General features: G+C 43.3%; 1 protein-coding gene across 2 annotated transcripts in view; it reads right to left on the bottom strand.

The window, feature by feature from the left end:
- The window catches only part of PHACTR1 (phosphatase and actin regulator 1), a 318,657-nt gene that overhangs the window by 295,049 nt on the left and 8,006 nt on the right, over window positions 1-15,602 (bottom strand). For both annotated transcript variants that reach the window (XM_072851388.1, XM_072851389.1), the window contains exons 2-3: window positions 11,629-11,775; window positions 9,709-9,855 (exon numbers count right to left, since the gene is read on the bottom strand). In XM_072851388.1, the coding sequence (XP_072707489.1) occupies window positions 9,709-9,855; window positions 11,629-11,775 (294 nt within the window). The remainder of the gene's footprint in view (window positions 1-9,708; window positions 9,856-11,628; window positions 11,776-15,602) is intronic.

Raw genomic sequence — 15,602 nt, 5'->3', positions numbered from 1 at the left:
AACTCTCCCAACCCAGTAGGGACAGCCTTCAAGAAATCGCAGGCCAACATATTGCTGATGCCAGCATACGTAGCCCTGATAAACACAGGAGAATGGAAAAGGCAGCAGGAAAAGAAAGATGCCAACAACAACAACAACAACAAAACCCCACAGAAGGCAGAAGCTGAGAGCATCGCATGAGATATTCAACTACAGACCTCTTCACCAGCAGTCTGCACAACATGACCTTTACGCCCACATGCTCCCACAACTGAGGCTGAGCATGGGGAAGAGCCATTCTCCTCCAAACATTAGAGATGCCTCATGCATCAAGCATAGCCACATCAAGGTCTCTGCATTTGTTTCTAGCACTTCTCTAGTGCAAGAAAACAGAGAATTAAGCAGAAGAAAAAAAAAATGCATGAAAACTGTACTATCATGACTTCAGCAAGGAAAACAAAGGACCGTTACAGATGTCAGAGTGAGTAATCTCTTTCTCAAGGAATACCGCAATATAACTATTAATTTCTCATTTCATCCTAACTGGGGTCATATTTTCTGTTCTGAAAGAGATCCCTATGGCTTAGTCCAAAGCTGTAGTAAAATGGGACTAGCTTGAGACATACTTTTTTAACTTAAGGCTGTTTCTGATGGCTTAATGCTGTTGTAACACTTGACTGACTTAGGTTTTGACTGACTGAGGGAACATAGGAACATTTTCTCAAGGACATGCACCCCAGTCAGTTCTCAAATCTAACCATCAGTAGACTCCTTAACCATTTATCCACAGAACAGAAATAAGGACACAGAGGCAGACAAGTGCCACACTCAAAACAGGTCCTCCCCAGTTTGGGGCATCAAGCTTGTGGCAGGCTTTAACTATTTCCAATGTTCTGGCAAAGAATTAGATTTAGCCTTGATGAAATTTCTCTTCCATTTTAATAATGCATCAAGTATTTAATTTGCTAATAAACTATTAACCAGATGTCTGTCTGTCCAAGTACTATAAGCACTAACCGTAAAAATGATATTGCACTATAAATTATGCATAGCAAGGATTTTTCTGATTAACTGAAATATGTGCTGCAGTTGTTATCCATCGTAGTTAAAATGGCATGTGTCCATACAGTATATCAGCATGCAAACACTTGTCACATACTTCCCCTGTCTTATGTACTTCATAACCAGAATGAAGCCACAGCGAGTCTGGAGTGCAGAAGAAACACAGGCATTTCATTTTTCAACTCTGCCTCCCTATTTTCTTGCTGAATTTGCTACTCATTAAAGTTCTTCAGACATCATCTTCCTTTTGTTTCTTATAGATTGAATTGTAATTTCAAGATACAAAAATTATTACAATGCCCCTATACAAAGTCTGCAGTAAAGGCAATAATTACCTTCTTTCAAAGATTCAGTAACATTGGCTCCCAATGAAACTTAGGGAAGGCAGCCATGTACCGAGGGTCAACCTATAGCCTCAGCATATCAATATAAAACAAGACCACCAATGCATTCTAAATGAAATCAACAGAATTGCATAATTATAGATGGTTATTGCATGATTATAATAATTCTACCCTAAAAGTATTCTGAATGAAGAAAACATTTTAGTTGACTATATAAAATTGCATTACCATGTAAAATACATTACATTAATATAATTACAATGTTAGAACTGACACTTTTTGCACCTTATCCACAAGAGATACATTGTCATGAATATTCGTCACCAAGAAAGCATGAGTGCAGCCAAGTTTTTTATTTTAAACAGAAGTATAATATTCCACACTGATTCTATAGTCTAAAGTCTAAGCACAAGAAACAACTGCTAACACAGTATTTCATTAGCATTGACATTTTATATTATCTGAAAGCAGACAGCCCGGGACGTTCTTTCTGCATTAATGATTTTTGTCATACTGCAAAAACTTACAAACTTTAAGACTGATTCTGATGGCACTTACATGCCTAGCTGTGAGTATTACTGTATGTAGTCCCAATTAAACCAATTAATTGACTCAGAGTAATTAAGCATTAAAGCTAATTATACCTGTTACTGAGAATTAGGCCTTTTTTTTTTACTAAATTTTACAGCTAATAATTCTGAACAGGGTTGCCAATTCTGACAATTTTTTCTGAAGTTTTGGAAAAATGTGTTTTCCTTACAGACCTAGTTCCAAGAAGAAAACTGGTTCCTGATGAAACAAGAAAAATAAAAGGATTTTGCAGTGTCCCAGCTTGCAGGAATAAACTTGGTTGTTTTAACCCAACAAGCTCATCGAGCAAAAGACAAATATAGAGATAACTTCTTACTCGGGCAAATTCTGCCACATCAATTTTCTTGAAGAACCAGGTTAGCAACAAAGCACTACACCAGCCTTAAAATCACACGTACTGCAGACAGCTGCAAGAGGCATCAGGTCTCCATATTCTGATCCAAAAGCAAATATGTACCTTCCTTTCTTCTATCACCTGTCACGGTTGTTCCACAGCAATGCCAGTGTCATTGACTGCACAGGTATCAGCTGCCCCCCTGACACAGAAAGGTGATGCACATGTGCAGTGCCACAAGGACGGTTAAAATATCAAAGCTTTTTTTTTTTTTTTAGCCAATTCCACCAAAACATTCAGCATTCAGAGAAATGGATCTTGCATCATTTTCCTCTTGCCAGTTCCATCATTTTGACTCACTACACCTTGCCCTTTAAATTGTACCCAATTATGTTTGTTAACTAAAGCCGGCATCAACAATTCCTGTTTGGATGACAGCTGGTAAAGCACGGGCATCTCTCCCCTTTAGAGGACTTGGAGAACCTGTATTCCCATCTGACACTCACTGAAGAAACCTAGGGTCATATTCTTAAACCAAAGGGCTCCAAAGCCAAGTACAAGAGTTAAAATCTCAGTTGCTGTTAAGACCTCTTCCCTCAAAACAGACTGTTTACCTGCCGCATAGGTGCTTTCAGCCACTCTACTTAGCCCTGGAAAGGGCCATTTATCTCAAATGGCGGATTCTTGACACACGGTGGGTGACATTCAGTTTGGAGGCTCATTTTCCCTGGTGTGTGCACTTCCGCTCCCAGGGCTGGAAAGCAGCCACAAAACAAGTGACGGGCACGCATCTGATCTCTAGCTATACTCCAAATTAAGCAGCGTTAAGACTACCAGTCATCATTCGACTAAAGTGCAGGCGTAAGTTTTGGTAATGCAAAGCCTGATGGCAAAGGAGGCCAGTTCTTCAGGCCCGTTCACAAAGGTATTAAGAAATGCTTTGCCAAAACCGATGATTTGGCTTCCTAACTATGAGAGGATCTCCATGACAATAATGTGAGGGAGTGATTAGAGGAGAGACAGAAAGTGGAATTTTTCCAAGCATGCATTTTCACTCATCTTTCTCCAGAAAGAAATAAACCTCCCACACATATTAGAAAGCCTACTACTGCATATTTCTCTCTCCCCTGTTCTCCTCAGCCCAATCTTTTCTACCTGAAATCTTAAAGCCACCATAATTTGAAAGTATTTTTAAAAATACAAATATGCCCTTCAGATTATCCCTTCAACATAATTTATAATCTGTGAGCTCCGTAAATCCAAAGTAGTTTAAATTCTTACATCATTTCAGGGATTATTTATGCTAATCATGAAATCATGCAGAATATTTTATTATGGATATATGCAAACATACGCTAGATAAACAGGAAAGAAAAAACACAACTCCAAAATATGATAACATTTCAAATGATTGCAGAGATGATTAATTGGGTTAGTGTACTAAATCATACGTAAGGATGACCAGGGGCAAATTCAGAACAGAACTTCAAAATTGAGAACTTCAAAACAGATTTTTAAATCAAATTATGGGTTTTAGAGAAAATTAAAAATGGATGGGATGGAGGTTTTCTGCAGAAAATCCAGTCAAGTCATTTCACTTTATTTTCACCTATTTAGAATGTACCCACCTCAAGGAGCTGTATCAACATACTTTCTTATTTTACACAGTGACAAAATAAAGTGCACAACCTCCTCCTTGATCACTGCAGAAAAATGTATCATATCCTTCTAGACAAATCAACATGTATGAGGCTAAGACACATAACATTATCTTTCCATTAGAAAGGAAAATCATACATCATTTTACTCTCTGAAAAGTATTCAGCACAGCTCTAAAGCTATATAATGGAATGAATACAGCGATACAAATAACAGTAAGGCAGACTACCATGAAGGCTGTAAGAAGCACTAGGGGCCAAAAAGAGTGTGGAAGGTGCCAGGACAGTGAAAATGGAAGAAGCTTTTGATTTCAACTTTGTGCCTGATTCAGACTGGGAAAGTTCCCGTGTATAAAAACAACAGTCACCCTTTGTGTCCTGGCTTTCCCCCACTAGCTCTGCATCACAGAAACAGCCGACTATGAACATTTCCCAGCTCACTAACATTTGTCTCAGCCATTCAGCGGTTTCTGCCAGGATCCTCCTCCCTCTTTACACCCTGTGAATTAATTCTGCTTGCAGCAGCACTAACACAGGCTGCTGTGGGGTTTTTTTCCCCTCCCCAATGTGAGCTATTCGTCACTGCTTAAGAACAGTAAACAATACCGAGTTCACTTGCCTTCCTGGACACAAGGACCTTTCTTCTGGACACATGGCAAAACTGTGCAGAGCCACTCAGTCCTTTCCCTCTCAGCTTTGCTTACCCAGTACACATTCCAGGAGAACATGTGCCTCCATACCACAAAGAGATAAAACAGATCTTTCATCACTGAAGGGAAGCAGAGATGTGTATTTCTACAGTCTGGCTCAGATCCCTGGCTGAAGTCAACAAGCGACTTACATCACCTGAGGATCCAGCCACTTCAGTGAGATTACTAAGTGACTTCAGTACGCTTAAAATCTGTGCTGCGCTTCAGGGCACAGCGAGCCAGCTGGGCTCTATAGCTGGCAGAGGCTGCACCATCCCTATTGGGTCCTCTCTGTCACTATCTCTCTCTCCCTACCTTCAGAGCCCGGCTCCCGCACTCCTCTGGCCACAGGCTTCTGTTCAGTTGCACCACTGGTGCATGCTTTTAAGCCAGGGGAGGGGGGAGATACATTCACATTCAAAAGCTGCCCTCCCCTCATTTCACAGCATGGAAGCTAAATATATTCTTTCTGAAGGAACACCCCCTCTTTGCTGACCCCTAGTACAGCTACTGCAGTCATTCTGGCCTTACACCTTCTCCAAGGCATTGGCTTGCTTTCCCCCTGAGTCTCCATTCCCAGGTTAAATTGCAAGTAGACAATCAACCTTGTTGAAACAAAGATTGACATTTGGTGAGCTCCCCGAACCATCTCAGGAAAGTCCCATGGCAGCTGAGATCAAGACGGCTTCTTGCACCACCGCACAAGAAGCCAGTCTGCTAGAATCAACTTCGCAAAGGACTGCAGTACAAAGGTTACTCTTCCAGCTCCAAAGGAGTATCTGTTTGTATACAGAAGTAGCTTTCAGCTGTGACTGACACTTGAAGGGCTAAAAGAGAACCTGATCAGATCAACTCAGCGTGGTAGTCCCCCCTCCCCTAACAAACATCAATAAAATTCTGACAGGGATTCCCCAAGCAGCTGCATAAAGGGTGAGACAGAAGAAAAGCTCACACATCTTGGATCATCTAGTGAGAGTTTTAAGTGGTTTGTTTCCTTATCAGTCTCTATCACCTCTGCTAATTTATCAAGCTTGAAAGCTACCTACCATGGGTTGCCATTTTAAAAGTGTAATATTTTGTAACAGGAAGAATAGAAATTGGTCAAAACCTGTAACAGGTCAAAACCTATTGCAATAGGTAAAAAACACATGAATTCGTCAAATGGCACAGGACCAGGAAAGGGATTATGCTATTGGACAGCTGTCACAGATGGAGGCCCAAGTTTTCAGAAGCAATTTGGCATTAGCTTTTAGGTGCCTGAATAAGAAAGTTAGAAAGACAATTTGAAAACTGCTTTTAAGAAGAAGTGTATGAAAAGCCAAAGATAGATGTTAAGAGATGGAGCCACACCAGCTTGCTCAGCATAATAAAGAAAACAAAAGATCACCACCTGAAAGTGAGAGCACATTCCACATTCCTCTAGGGTTGCACTGGAGGAAGTCTTTCAGAAAATTAAAAAACTAATTTCTGTATGCAGACTGATTCAGTATCAAATATGCAAAAGGAATTCATATCTGTCTATAGTTTTATGGTGTTATGTAGCTACATTAATTTTGGCAGAAGTGGTAATTTAAATCCTTTGGGAAACATTATTCTCTTGATATGAGCACATAACTCAGATTAATAGGATTTGTATATTTATAACAGTAGGGGGAATAACCCCGAGTTTGGAAAACAGCTTTGTATTTTAATCAGTTTGGGAACACCAGCAAAAAAAACATATCTGGGACTACTAATTGAACAGCATTTGTTAACTCATGCTAGGTAATAACTGTGAGTTAATTGATCAATATTTAGAAATAAACATAATAAACAAGGATATTTTGGAAAATCAAACAAAGCAAAACTGTTAATATCATTGAAAGAGAAGGGCAGGTAGAAGTTGCACTGTTAATCACTTATCAGTTGTGGGTTTTTTACAATCCAGACCAAATCTGTACTATACCCAAATTGTATAATTGGCTCTGTGTATGCAATCTCTTAGTTGTTCAACAATACAGATAACAGCAGTAATGGTATAATTATAACTTACAGCTGAAGTAGATAAAAACCTGCTAGTTCTTAACTAGTGGTTGTAATTAAGAGTGGAGAAGAGCAGTATTCACTGCATCTGCTTATGTTTCATTAATAAAAGCAGATTTTAAGTTCCAGTACATCAAAGCAGCTGCATGCAGCATCCCAGCCCTGACCATGTCCTGACAGAAGACAATGAGTGGGGAACGCAGCTCGAATTGTAGCAGCTGTAAGAAAAAGTGCTCTGTAAGCAGTGGCTGAGCAGCAGCTGTACATATGGAATGCACTAAATGGAAAGCAAGCGATACGCATGTAAGGAAGAGGTTATTTCCTGCGCCCGAAGCATCACTTTAGCTTCGACTGCATCAACGGGTTGAGGAAACAGCATTACTTCCTTTCTACCACCTTCCCCCTGCACAGGCAAAGAAATACACATACCCTTGTGCACACACGCGCACTGCCAGCCCACGGACAGCGAGGGAGAACAAGACAAGGCGGGACGTGCAGTTTCCACCCCCCGCGGAGCGGTCAGCTACCGCGGCCAGCCCGGGGCGCGCCGGCCGGCGCTTCAGCACCAGGGGCGGCGGACAGCGCCCGCGGGCTCCCTGGACTCCCCGGCCCCCCGCCCCGCCGCAGGGCGGCGTCAGCGGCGATGCCGGCGGCCGGGCCCCTCTGCCCGCAGGACAGGCAGCACCCCCCCGGGACACCGAGAGCGGCCTGGCACCCTCCGTGGCACATCAAAAACATCACCAGCCACGGAACTGCACATGAAAAGCAGGTAAGTTTAGAAACAGGGTTTGGTTTTTTTCCCCACACATACCCCCAAAAAATAAATCCAAGAACATCGCACCTCGTAAATAAGAAGTTTCAAAAGCAAACCCTGCGCCACACAGCATTATCAAGTAGAAGCCAAAGTGGCTAAACAAATTTCCTAACAGCTGTTTGCTTGCAATACAGAGTTCTCCAACCCAGGCTGCTTGGTTTGTGCTTTCTGAGGAAACAGAAGAGTAAACCCAACAGCTCAGAAATGAAGTGGGTACCAGTGGCACGTTTCACTTGCTTTTTGGCTCACTCACTCAATACTGGTTGCTAAGCAATTTTTTTTTTTTAAAGCTCAAAACTACTCACTACCAGATGGATTAATGAAAACACACACTTGCACTACTTACAACATTTTTCATTTATATTTCTTGATACACCAGTACTGTTTATTTTAATTATTTCTTTTAAAGGAATTCCATTCCCAGGTTTGAAAGTAAAGACAAATTACAGAGAGCAGGGGAGAGGGGAGGAACAGAAAGAAGCAAAGTGTAATTATCAATTTTTTCAGTGGATTGCAGGAAAGAGGTACCTAGAGACCTGCACATCCTCTGGGACCTGTAGTAAAGACAGCACATCTAGCTCAGCATAGAGATGTGAGGCACCAGGTGACCTGAAGGTGCCTTGCTCTTAACTGGTTTATCTATTTATAACTACATGACATAACATTACCTGTGACAGCAGAAGTCAACACAGGGTTGTTTCAGCAGTCAAATAACCATACACAGCCTATTTATTTACACCTTACACACAGCGATGCTCTTTCCATTTTCACTCCCAGTTCTTTAGAGCTGAAGCCTGGCATCTGGCACTGTCTTGCAGCCTGTGCCCTGAAATGCCACCCAACTTACCTATGGCTTGGTAATTTTTAAGAAGTCATGATCAGAAAAAAATAATGACCCACCATACGATGTAACCAACCATTCTGTCAATGGTAAAACCAAACTGCATATTAGCCATTACCAAGGGTGTAATCACAGTGGGGATAACGGGAGGGGGAGAGGAATCCGTTCCATCCCCAAATGGAGGAGAAAACGCATCTCTGCCATCTCCAACTTTCTGCCAGCTGAAAGGGGAGGAGGAGGGACGGGGAAGACTGCAGCATGGCAAGCAGCTCCGAGGCAGCTCTCTTCCCTTTACAGCTGGCAGTGAGCTGACAGGCTCAGCATCAAAGACTGTTACACTGTTGGGTCATTTTGTGCGCTGCTGCTGGGACATGAGGGAGGCTGCAGTAGAGCTTCCTGGCTACAGATCCTCCCTCATGCCCCCGCCACGGCCAGAGGAAGTCTGGTTTGGTGCAGAGAATCAACAGAAAGAACTTTCTTTTCCTTTGTTTTTGAGAGCAAGTAACCTCTGGTGTAGTTTACTGTTGACAGAGCCCATAAGGAAAGAAAAGGTCAGGGAAAGAGGGAAAACCACAGGCCTAGTAGGAAAGAAACAGGATAGTCACCATGTGCAGGATGAACTGAAGGGGACAGCCAAAATCTCAAGGGAGCCATGAGGAAGAGGTGGCAGAGAAGAAGGAGCAGCAGTGGAGAAGGGGGACAGAAAGGTCAGGCACAGATTTGCAGGAGGCTCGTCCCAATAACGGGCAGGAGGAGGTGAATGTGGGGAACTGGAGATGTGTTGGTAGAAAGCATCAGGCTGTACGCCCATCGAGAGTCACAAAAACCAACGCTGAGGCAACGGGGAACCTCACAAGACTGAGAAAAAGTGGACAACGCAGGCACAAGTTTCCTTGCACTTTTGAGGCACAAACCCATCAGGGGAAGAAGGCAAAGAGTGAGAGGAGGAGAGACTTGCAAAACGCCAAGGGCAGCGTCTCCAGGAGGGTTGCCTGGCAAGGAGGGACAGACCAGAAGTCTTGCGGGGAAGTGGTACCACACTCTGCGGGGTGAGAGGAGGGTGCGCTGGGAGAGGGGAGGCTTTGAGGGGCCGAGCAGAGAACGGAAGCCACCACCCGGCGGGGCGGGTGAGAGGTGCGGGGGTAAGGGGAGCCGGTCAGTAGGCCAGGGCCGGAGGAGGCCGGGGAGGTGCGAAGAAGCGGGCGCCAGGGCAGGGCCGGGCGGCGGCGCCCGGGCAGCCCGCCGGCGCTGGCGGGGGAGGAAGCCGTGGCGCCGGGGGCGGCTCCTTCCCTCCTTGCCTCCCCCGCCGCCGGTCCACGGGCGCCCGTGAGCGAGGCGGGCCGCCCCCCCGCGCCGTGCCGGGCCGTCTCTCACCTGTCTCGAGGTTGAAGGAGATGCGGGCCTCAGCGAGGTAGGGGGTGTCGCTCTTGGAGCGGACGCGGCGGATAGGTCTGCGGTCGATGTCCTCCTCGGAAGATGCCGCCATTAATGTGGGCACGGTGAGCAGCGTGGCCCGGCGAGCTGGCGAGGGCGAGTGGCGGCGCGGCGCGGGGCGGCCGGGCGAGGAGGGGGCGGAGGGGCGGGCGGGGAGGGAGAGAGAGAGGCAGGGGGAGGGGAGGACGGGGAAAGAGAGAGGGAAAGGGAGAAAGGAGCGGAGGGAGGGAGGGGGAGAGACAGGGAAAACCCGTCAAGGATCTGCGGACGGGAGCGGCCGCGGCGGCCCTGCCCGCTGCCCCTGCCCGCCGGCAGCGCCCTCGCCGGCCGAGTCCCGCCCGCGGCCGCTCGCCTCGGGGCGGCGACATTCGCTCCGGGGCGGACGGAGCGGCGTTGCCCGCGCCGGCCCTGCCTCCCCCGTGCCCAGGGGAGGCCCGGGCCAGGCTGAGGAGCCGCCCTCCCCGGGCAGGATCCCGGCTGAGGTGGTTTCCCGCCCGCAGGGCAGGATCCCGGCTGAGGTGACTCCCGCCCCGCCAAGCGCCTCGGCCTGGCTGAGGTGGCACGCGCCACCGTGGGCCTGGCTGGCCGAGGTGCCACCCCGCAGCAGGCCCGGCACCTCCCGCCCCAGTCCTCGGCACCCTGAACTGCTCTCGTCTAGCCTAGGGGTCCCAAAACTCAAAGCACGGCTGGATCGAGACTTGGTGGGAAGTCTAAGGGCTCATCCCTTCACCTCCTTCCTCTCCTTCCTTGGGCAAACCCATTAAGTAAACCAGAATGGTGCACCAGGCCAAGCGCTTTAAAATGCCAAGGGAACTGAGGAGCCTATGCTCGATGTCACAACTGACTGTCACTTAAAGCTTGGGACTTGTATTCATAAGTCACTTCGGCAGGTCTTTGAAAAAAATGTTACTATAGGCAAAAATCAGTAACTTCATTCTCCAGCTGCAAACTGGGGACAATGTTTTGCTGCTTCTCCCCTATTCTGTCTTCTCTATTTAGTAATCAGCTCTTTATGTAGATGTTATTTCGTACCCTGTGGTTGTAGGCTGCCTGCCACGTTAGGTCTCCAATTTCAGTTGGGACCTCTAGATGTTAGTGTAATAGAAATAATTTAAAATGCTATTTAAAAAAAAAAATCTGGGTAGCACAAAAGTGCTATGTAAAGTGAGACTTAAACAGTTAAAATATGTGCCAAGGAGTGTACTAGTTCATCCCATTTAATTCAGGTTTTGTAATGAAACCTGGTCTGCTTAAAGTCACTAAGTTGTCAGTACTTCCAAGGTTTTTGGTTTGGTCAACCTCAATGAGAAAAAGGACTAGGGAATGTCAGGGCTCGGTAACTCTGCAGGCAGCGATAGTAGGTCTGAATTTTGGGGGACAGCTCTCTTACTCATTCCTGCAGAATCAAGAGTTTTCTGTTACACTTTTGCCAATTAAATCTATAGAGGTTTTGGGGCATGCTGAATGTTCTTCCATGGTTGTAATATTGGGTTCAGCTGAAGTCTGCTGTTAGCTCTAATCCCTTCATAAATGTTCACAAGAACTTTCATGTTTCTGGATGCCTGGAGTGGGTAAGATAAATATATCTTGTTTGCAAAGCCATTCTCTTTTGCTCTGATCTCACTGTCTCACCCTAGCTAAAACAGGGGAAAATCTTTAGTTAGTACTTGCTGGAGAATTTTGAAAAGGGTCTCTGTTCATACATATGCAGGAGCTTGTAGCTAGACAGCCATGACATCCTTGGATGTCTGGTGAACCACCATACCACTTGTGAATGAGGAGGTACCATCTGGTCCATCTGCATCTCAAAAAAAGTCTTTAATGAACATCATATGCTGTCTGGGGAAGGGATGGTCTTACCATTATCAAGGTTGAAGCAGATCCTAGCTTCTTCCAAGTAAGGGGTGTCACTCTTAGACCGGAGTCTTCTGATGGGTCTCCGGTCTATGTCATCCTCAGAAGACGCTGTCATCAGAGTGGGCACGGTGAGAAGAGTTGCCCGACGAGCTGGTAAGAAAGAACAAATGAAGAGGAGAATAGCAGGAGAAAGGAGAAATGGAAGGAAGGGGAGGAAGAGGAAGAAAAAGGAAAAAAGAGAAGAAAAGAGAAAGAAAATCACTCAATGGAAAAGAGGATCTGTAGCAGGTAGTAGAAGAGGCTGTTTGCTGTAAGGTCCCTGCCTCACATGCTGCAGAATTAAGGGCTGCACTGAATGATGCCAAAAAGAGAAAAGACTGCTGTGTTGTGTGCCCTGAAGACACAGGTTATAGCTCTGTTCCTGCCACAGATTGCTTGTTCAAAGTTCCTAGTTTTGCCACTTAAACCACTCTTTTCACAACTTCTCAACAGCTGCAGTCTCTCTTTTCCTGAATACTGTTTTTGAGGCTGTGATGCCTGTATGTAATGGAATGTATGTAATGGAAGTATTTAAGTGTTCGCTTAGTTTGCAGAAATCAGTGGAAGCTGTGCTTGGGACACATGAAATGATGCCTACAGCAACTATTCCAAAACTCAGTTTCTTGTTGTCTTGATTTGGGTGCTCAAAATTAACAGCTACTTTTTGCTCCTGATCACTTTATGTCTTAGTTTCTTAGTAGCTAAACAGGGGGAGTCATCATTTTCTTTCACTAGGGATTTCATGAAGATATAAATTCATTAATATTTGTAAAGTATTATCTACTTTTGTGAAGCACCAATGAAAAGCCCATGAGGAAATTAAAATTTCTATCTTCTGAACAGGGTTTAAATGGCTTGGGGCCGTGCCTTCAAGGAGGAGAAAGCAAAATATTTAATACTGGCTCATTAAGTGAGCACTGCCCACTCCATGCACTCATGAAGCAAATGGTAGGATAGTAAAAAATTACTGTGTCATCATGCAATTAGAAACCGTACCATAATACATATGCATAAGGAGAATGAATTAATGTTGCAGAGGCAACCTTCACTCTGGCATTGCCTAAGTATTTAGCACTTGACCTTACAGCCTTGATAATGTCCCTTTAATGTAGGTGTTTTTTATGTGAAATGTAATTGTGAGTGGCTGTTGAATGCTTTGGGTGCTGAGCCTATAAATTACAAATCACAAACAGAAGAGCCTCTATAAATATATCCACCTCAATTCTTTCTCTGAGTAGACAAAGATTATCACAAATGCTAGCTGGGATCTGGCTGATCACTGAAAGCATGAGCACCATGCACAAGTACCTTCTCAGGGTGTTTCTTTCTCCTCCACCTCATGTATAGCTGGAAAGAGAACTTCAGCTTGAAAGCCCGTCCTTACCCATAGTGCGGGACTATTAACATTAACTTTCATGTGGGACCCTGCAAGAGCCTAGGAGCTTAAACTCTGGATGTTTCTTGCTGTTTGGGCATTATCTGGCATAACAGTCTTTATCTTAGGGCTTCTGTAAGATAGAAGCCTTCAAAAAGGCTTCAAAAAACACACTTCAAAAAACTAATAATGAACTACATTTTCCTGCTGGGACTGGAAAGCATGACTGATAGTGACTAAGAGCATATTCTGCAGCCTGCTAACTGTGATTCTTTCTTTTAAAAGTTTTTGAGAGTTCCAAATAATACCTGTCAGTCAAAAGCCTTCCGATGCCTAAAACCTGTCTTAGGTGTTAGGTATGATAGCATATAATTAGTATGAGTTAACAAAAGCTGTCACGCTCTATTTTTCAATTTGCAGCATTATGTAGTTTACTAAACAAGCAAATCTGCACTGCTGGAGGTAGTGGTTATTTCTGGTCTAACTTACTTGTTTTCTGGTTTTAAGTAGATTTCTTTCAAGTTTTTGCTCATTTCTAACCTAGCATTTGAATTTGAAGTAAAAGCAAAGGGCAAGAGTTGAAATTGATCTAATGGGGTCAACTCTTTAGATTAAGCTAAAGTAAACACTGCAACTAGACTGTAAACTATTACTCCCTTGTAATAGGGATGTACAGTAATGAAGATAAAAGAGAATGGAAAATTTCTGCTATGGAGAATTTTGTGTACTGCATCATCAAATTTACACTTAAGGAAGATTTATCTGTATATGAAGTCAGCATTGTAAAAATCTTCCCATAAAACAACCATGTAAAAGATTTGTCTTTTAAAACTGGCACGGTCTAGATGTAGTTAAAGTCAGTGAAAGGGCACCCATGCATTGCAGGGCTGGCTGCATCACAGCACAGGAATCTATTTGGAAAAAAAACACCACCAAATTGCATATACGTTTGTGGTAAACAGAGAATAAGAGTGGGCTTTTCTATATAATTGTTTATAAATAATTTTTACCTTTTGGGTCAAAATATTGGGATCCGGCTTGTATTCATTTTGACTAGGGGTAGGTGGATGCTGGAAAATGTTTCCTGGAGTAATCATTATATATTACTTTGACAACCATGTTTATCTCCCCTTTGTGTATATTACCAAAAGGAGTTTTCAAGAATGACTGGAAATTTTAAGTAAACATTGGAAAAATTTCAGAGGAAGCTAATAAGTATTAAAACATTTTGCAATAAAAACCTAAGATCAATTCTTATGCAGCTACGGGACTGGAAAGTATAGCTGATCACATTCTGATATCCATACAGTGACACTGAATATTTATGCATGCTATGAATACACCTGTACACACTCTTTTCCTAACAGTAATCCATAGCACTCCTTATTACAAGAATGACTCGCCATACATTTTTTAGTAAAGCTGTCAACATTTGCCTGATGGGACCATTGGGTCCATCACAGATAATCCACCAGTAATTCTAGCTTCACCTGCTCTCCACAAACCGACTCAGTCTCTGGAACACATTTTTAGGAGATAGTTTTTCAGGAAAATTAAAAAGTGTCCTCTTGAAGGTCTTAGAGTAAAGGAATTACATTACAATATACATTAAGGGTCCCGCATATGCTGCAAATGGATTTGAGACCAGTGTCCGAAAACTCATTTTAAGCAGCCACTCTAACAGAACACGGAAGGCAAATCAGTCATTTTGGTTAAATTCTTTCATTCTTTTTGCATTGTTCCTCATAGGGTTACACCACAATTGGCACATTGTGGCAACATCTTGTCTGGTGTTTGTTAGAAAGGGAAAAGGTTGCTTATGGACAAAAAATACCTTAAAAATAGAAATGCTGTAATGTATGTAATGACACCTTAGAACTGATTATACATAATCTCACATTTGTTGTCTCAAAATATTGTATGTTACTAAGTATGACACAAGTATGCTTTTCAGAGAAGGGAATGTGAAACACGGACATTATTATATTGCATGTTCAGAGGCATTTTGAGCATATAATTTCAATATATTTAATTACATCTAGAGGTGGTCCAATTTTTGAATGGTGTTTGAAATTACTGAAAACATGGGGGACAGTTTGCAAAGAATTTTTGATGGCTTGCATTTTTTCCATTAAAATACATTTCCACATATTTTAATAAAAATATGAGTACTAATTTTTGTTTGCCAAGAACTAGCTTTAGGTTTTGAAGGGTTACAATATTGATTTTTTTAAGACTTTTGTCTTTTAGAAAGATTTTGGACATTTTTAATCGGAAAACTTTCAGAGATGAAAAGCCATCCTCCTAAAAATTAGTCAGAGAAAACGTGAAATATTCATCTAGATTTTTCCATCCACTTTTATCAATTGACTTTTATTAAAATATCTCATTGGTGACACAAATACCCTGGTCATTTTTGGCTCAATAGGGTCTTAATCTAGAAACCCTAATTTGCATAGCAGATTCTTACCTCGAAATGGCAAAAACTTGAGGCCTGATTATTTTAATCTTAGTACAAGTGAAGTGCTAAAATGTTTCTGCTGGAGATGTCTAGACCTAGGTG

Source organism: Ciconia boyciana, chromosome 2 (assembly GCF_034638445.1).
Source record: "Ciconia boyciana chromosome 2, ASM3463844v1, whole genome shotgun sequence".
Classification (NCBI taxonomy): Eukaryota; Metazoa; Chordata; class Aves; order Ciconiiformes; family Ciconiidae; genus Ciconia; species Ciconia boyciana.
This window is presented reverse-complemented; position numbering and strand designations above follow the sequence as displayed.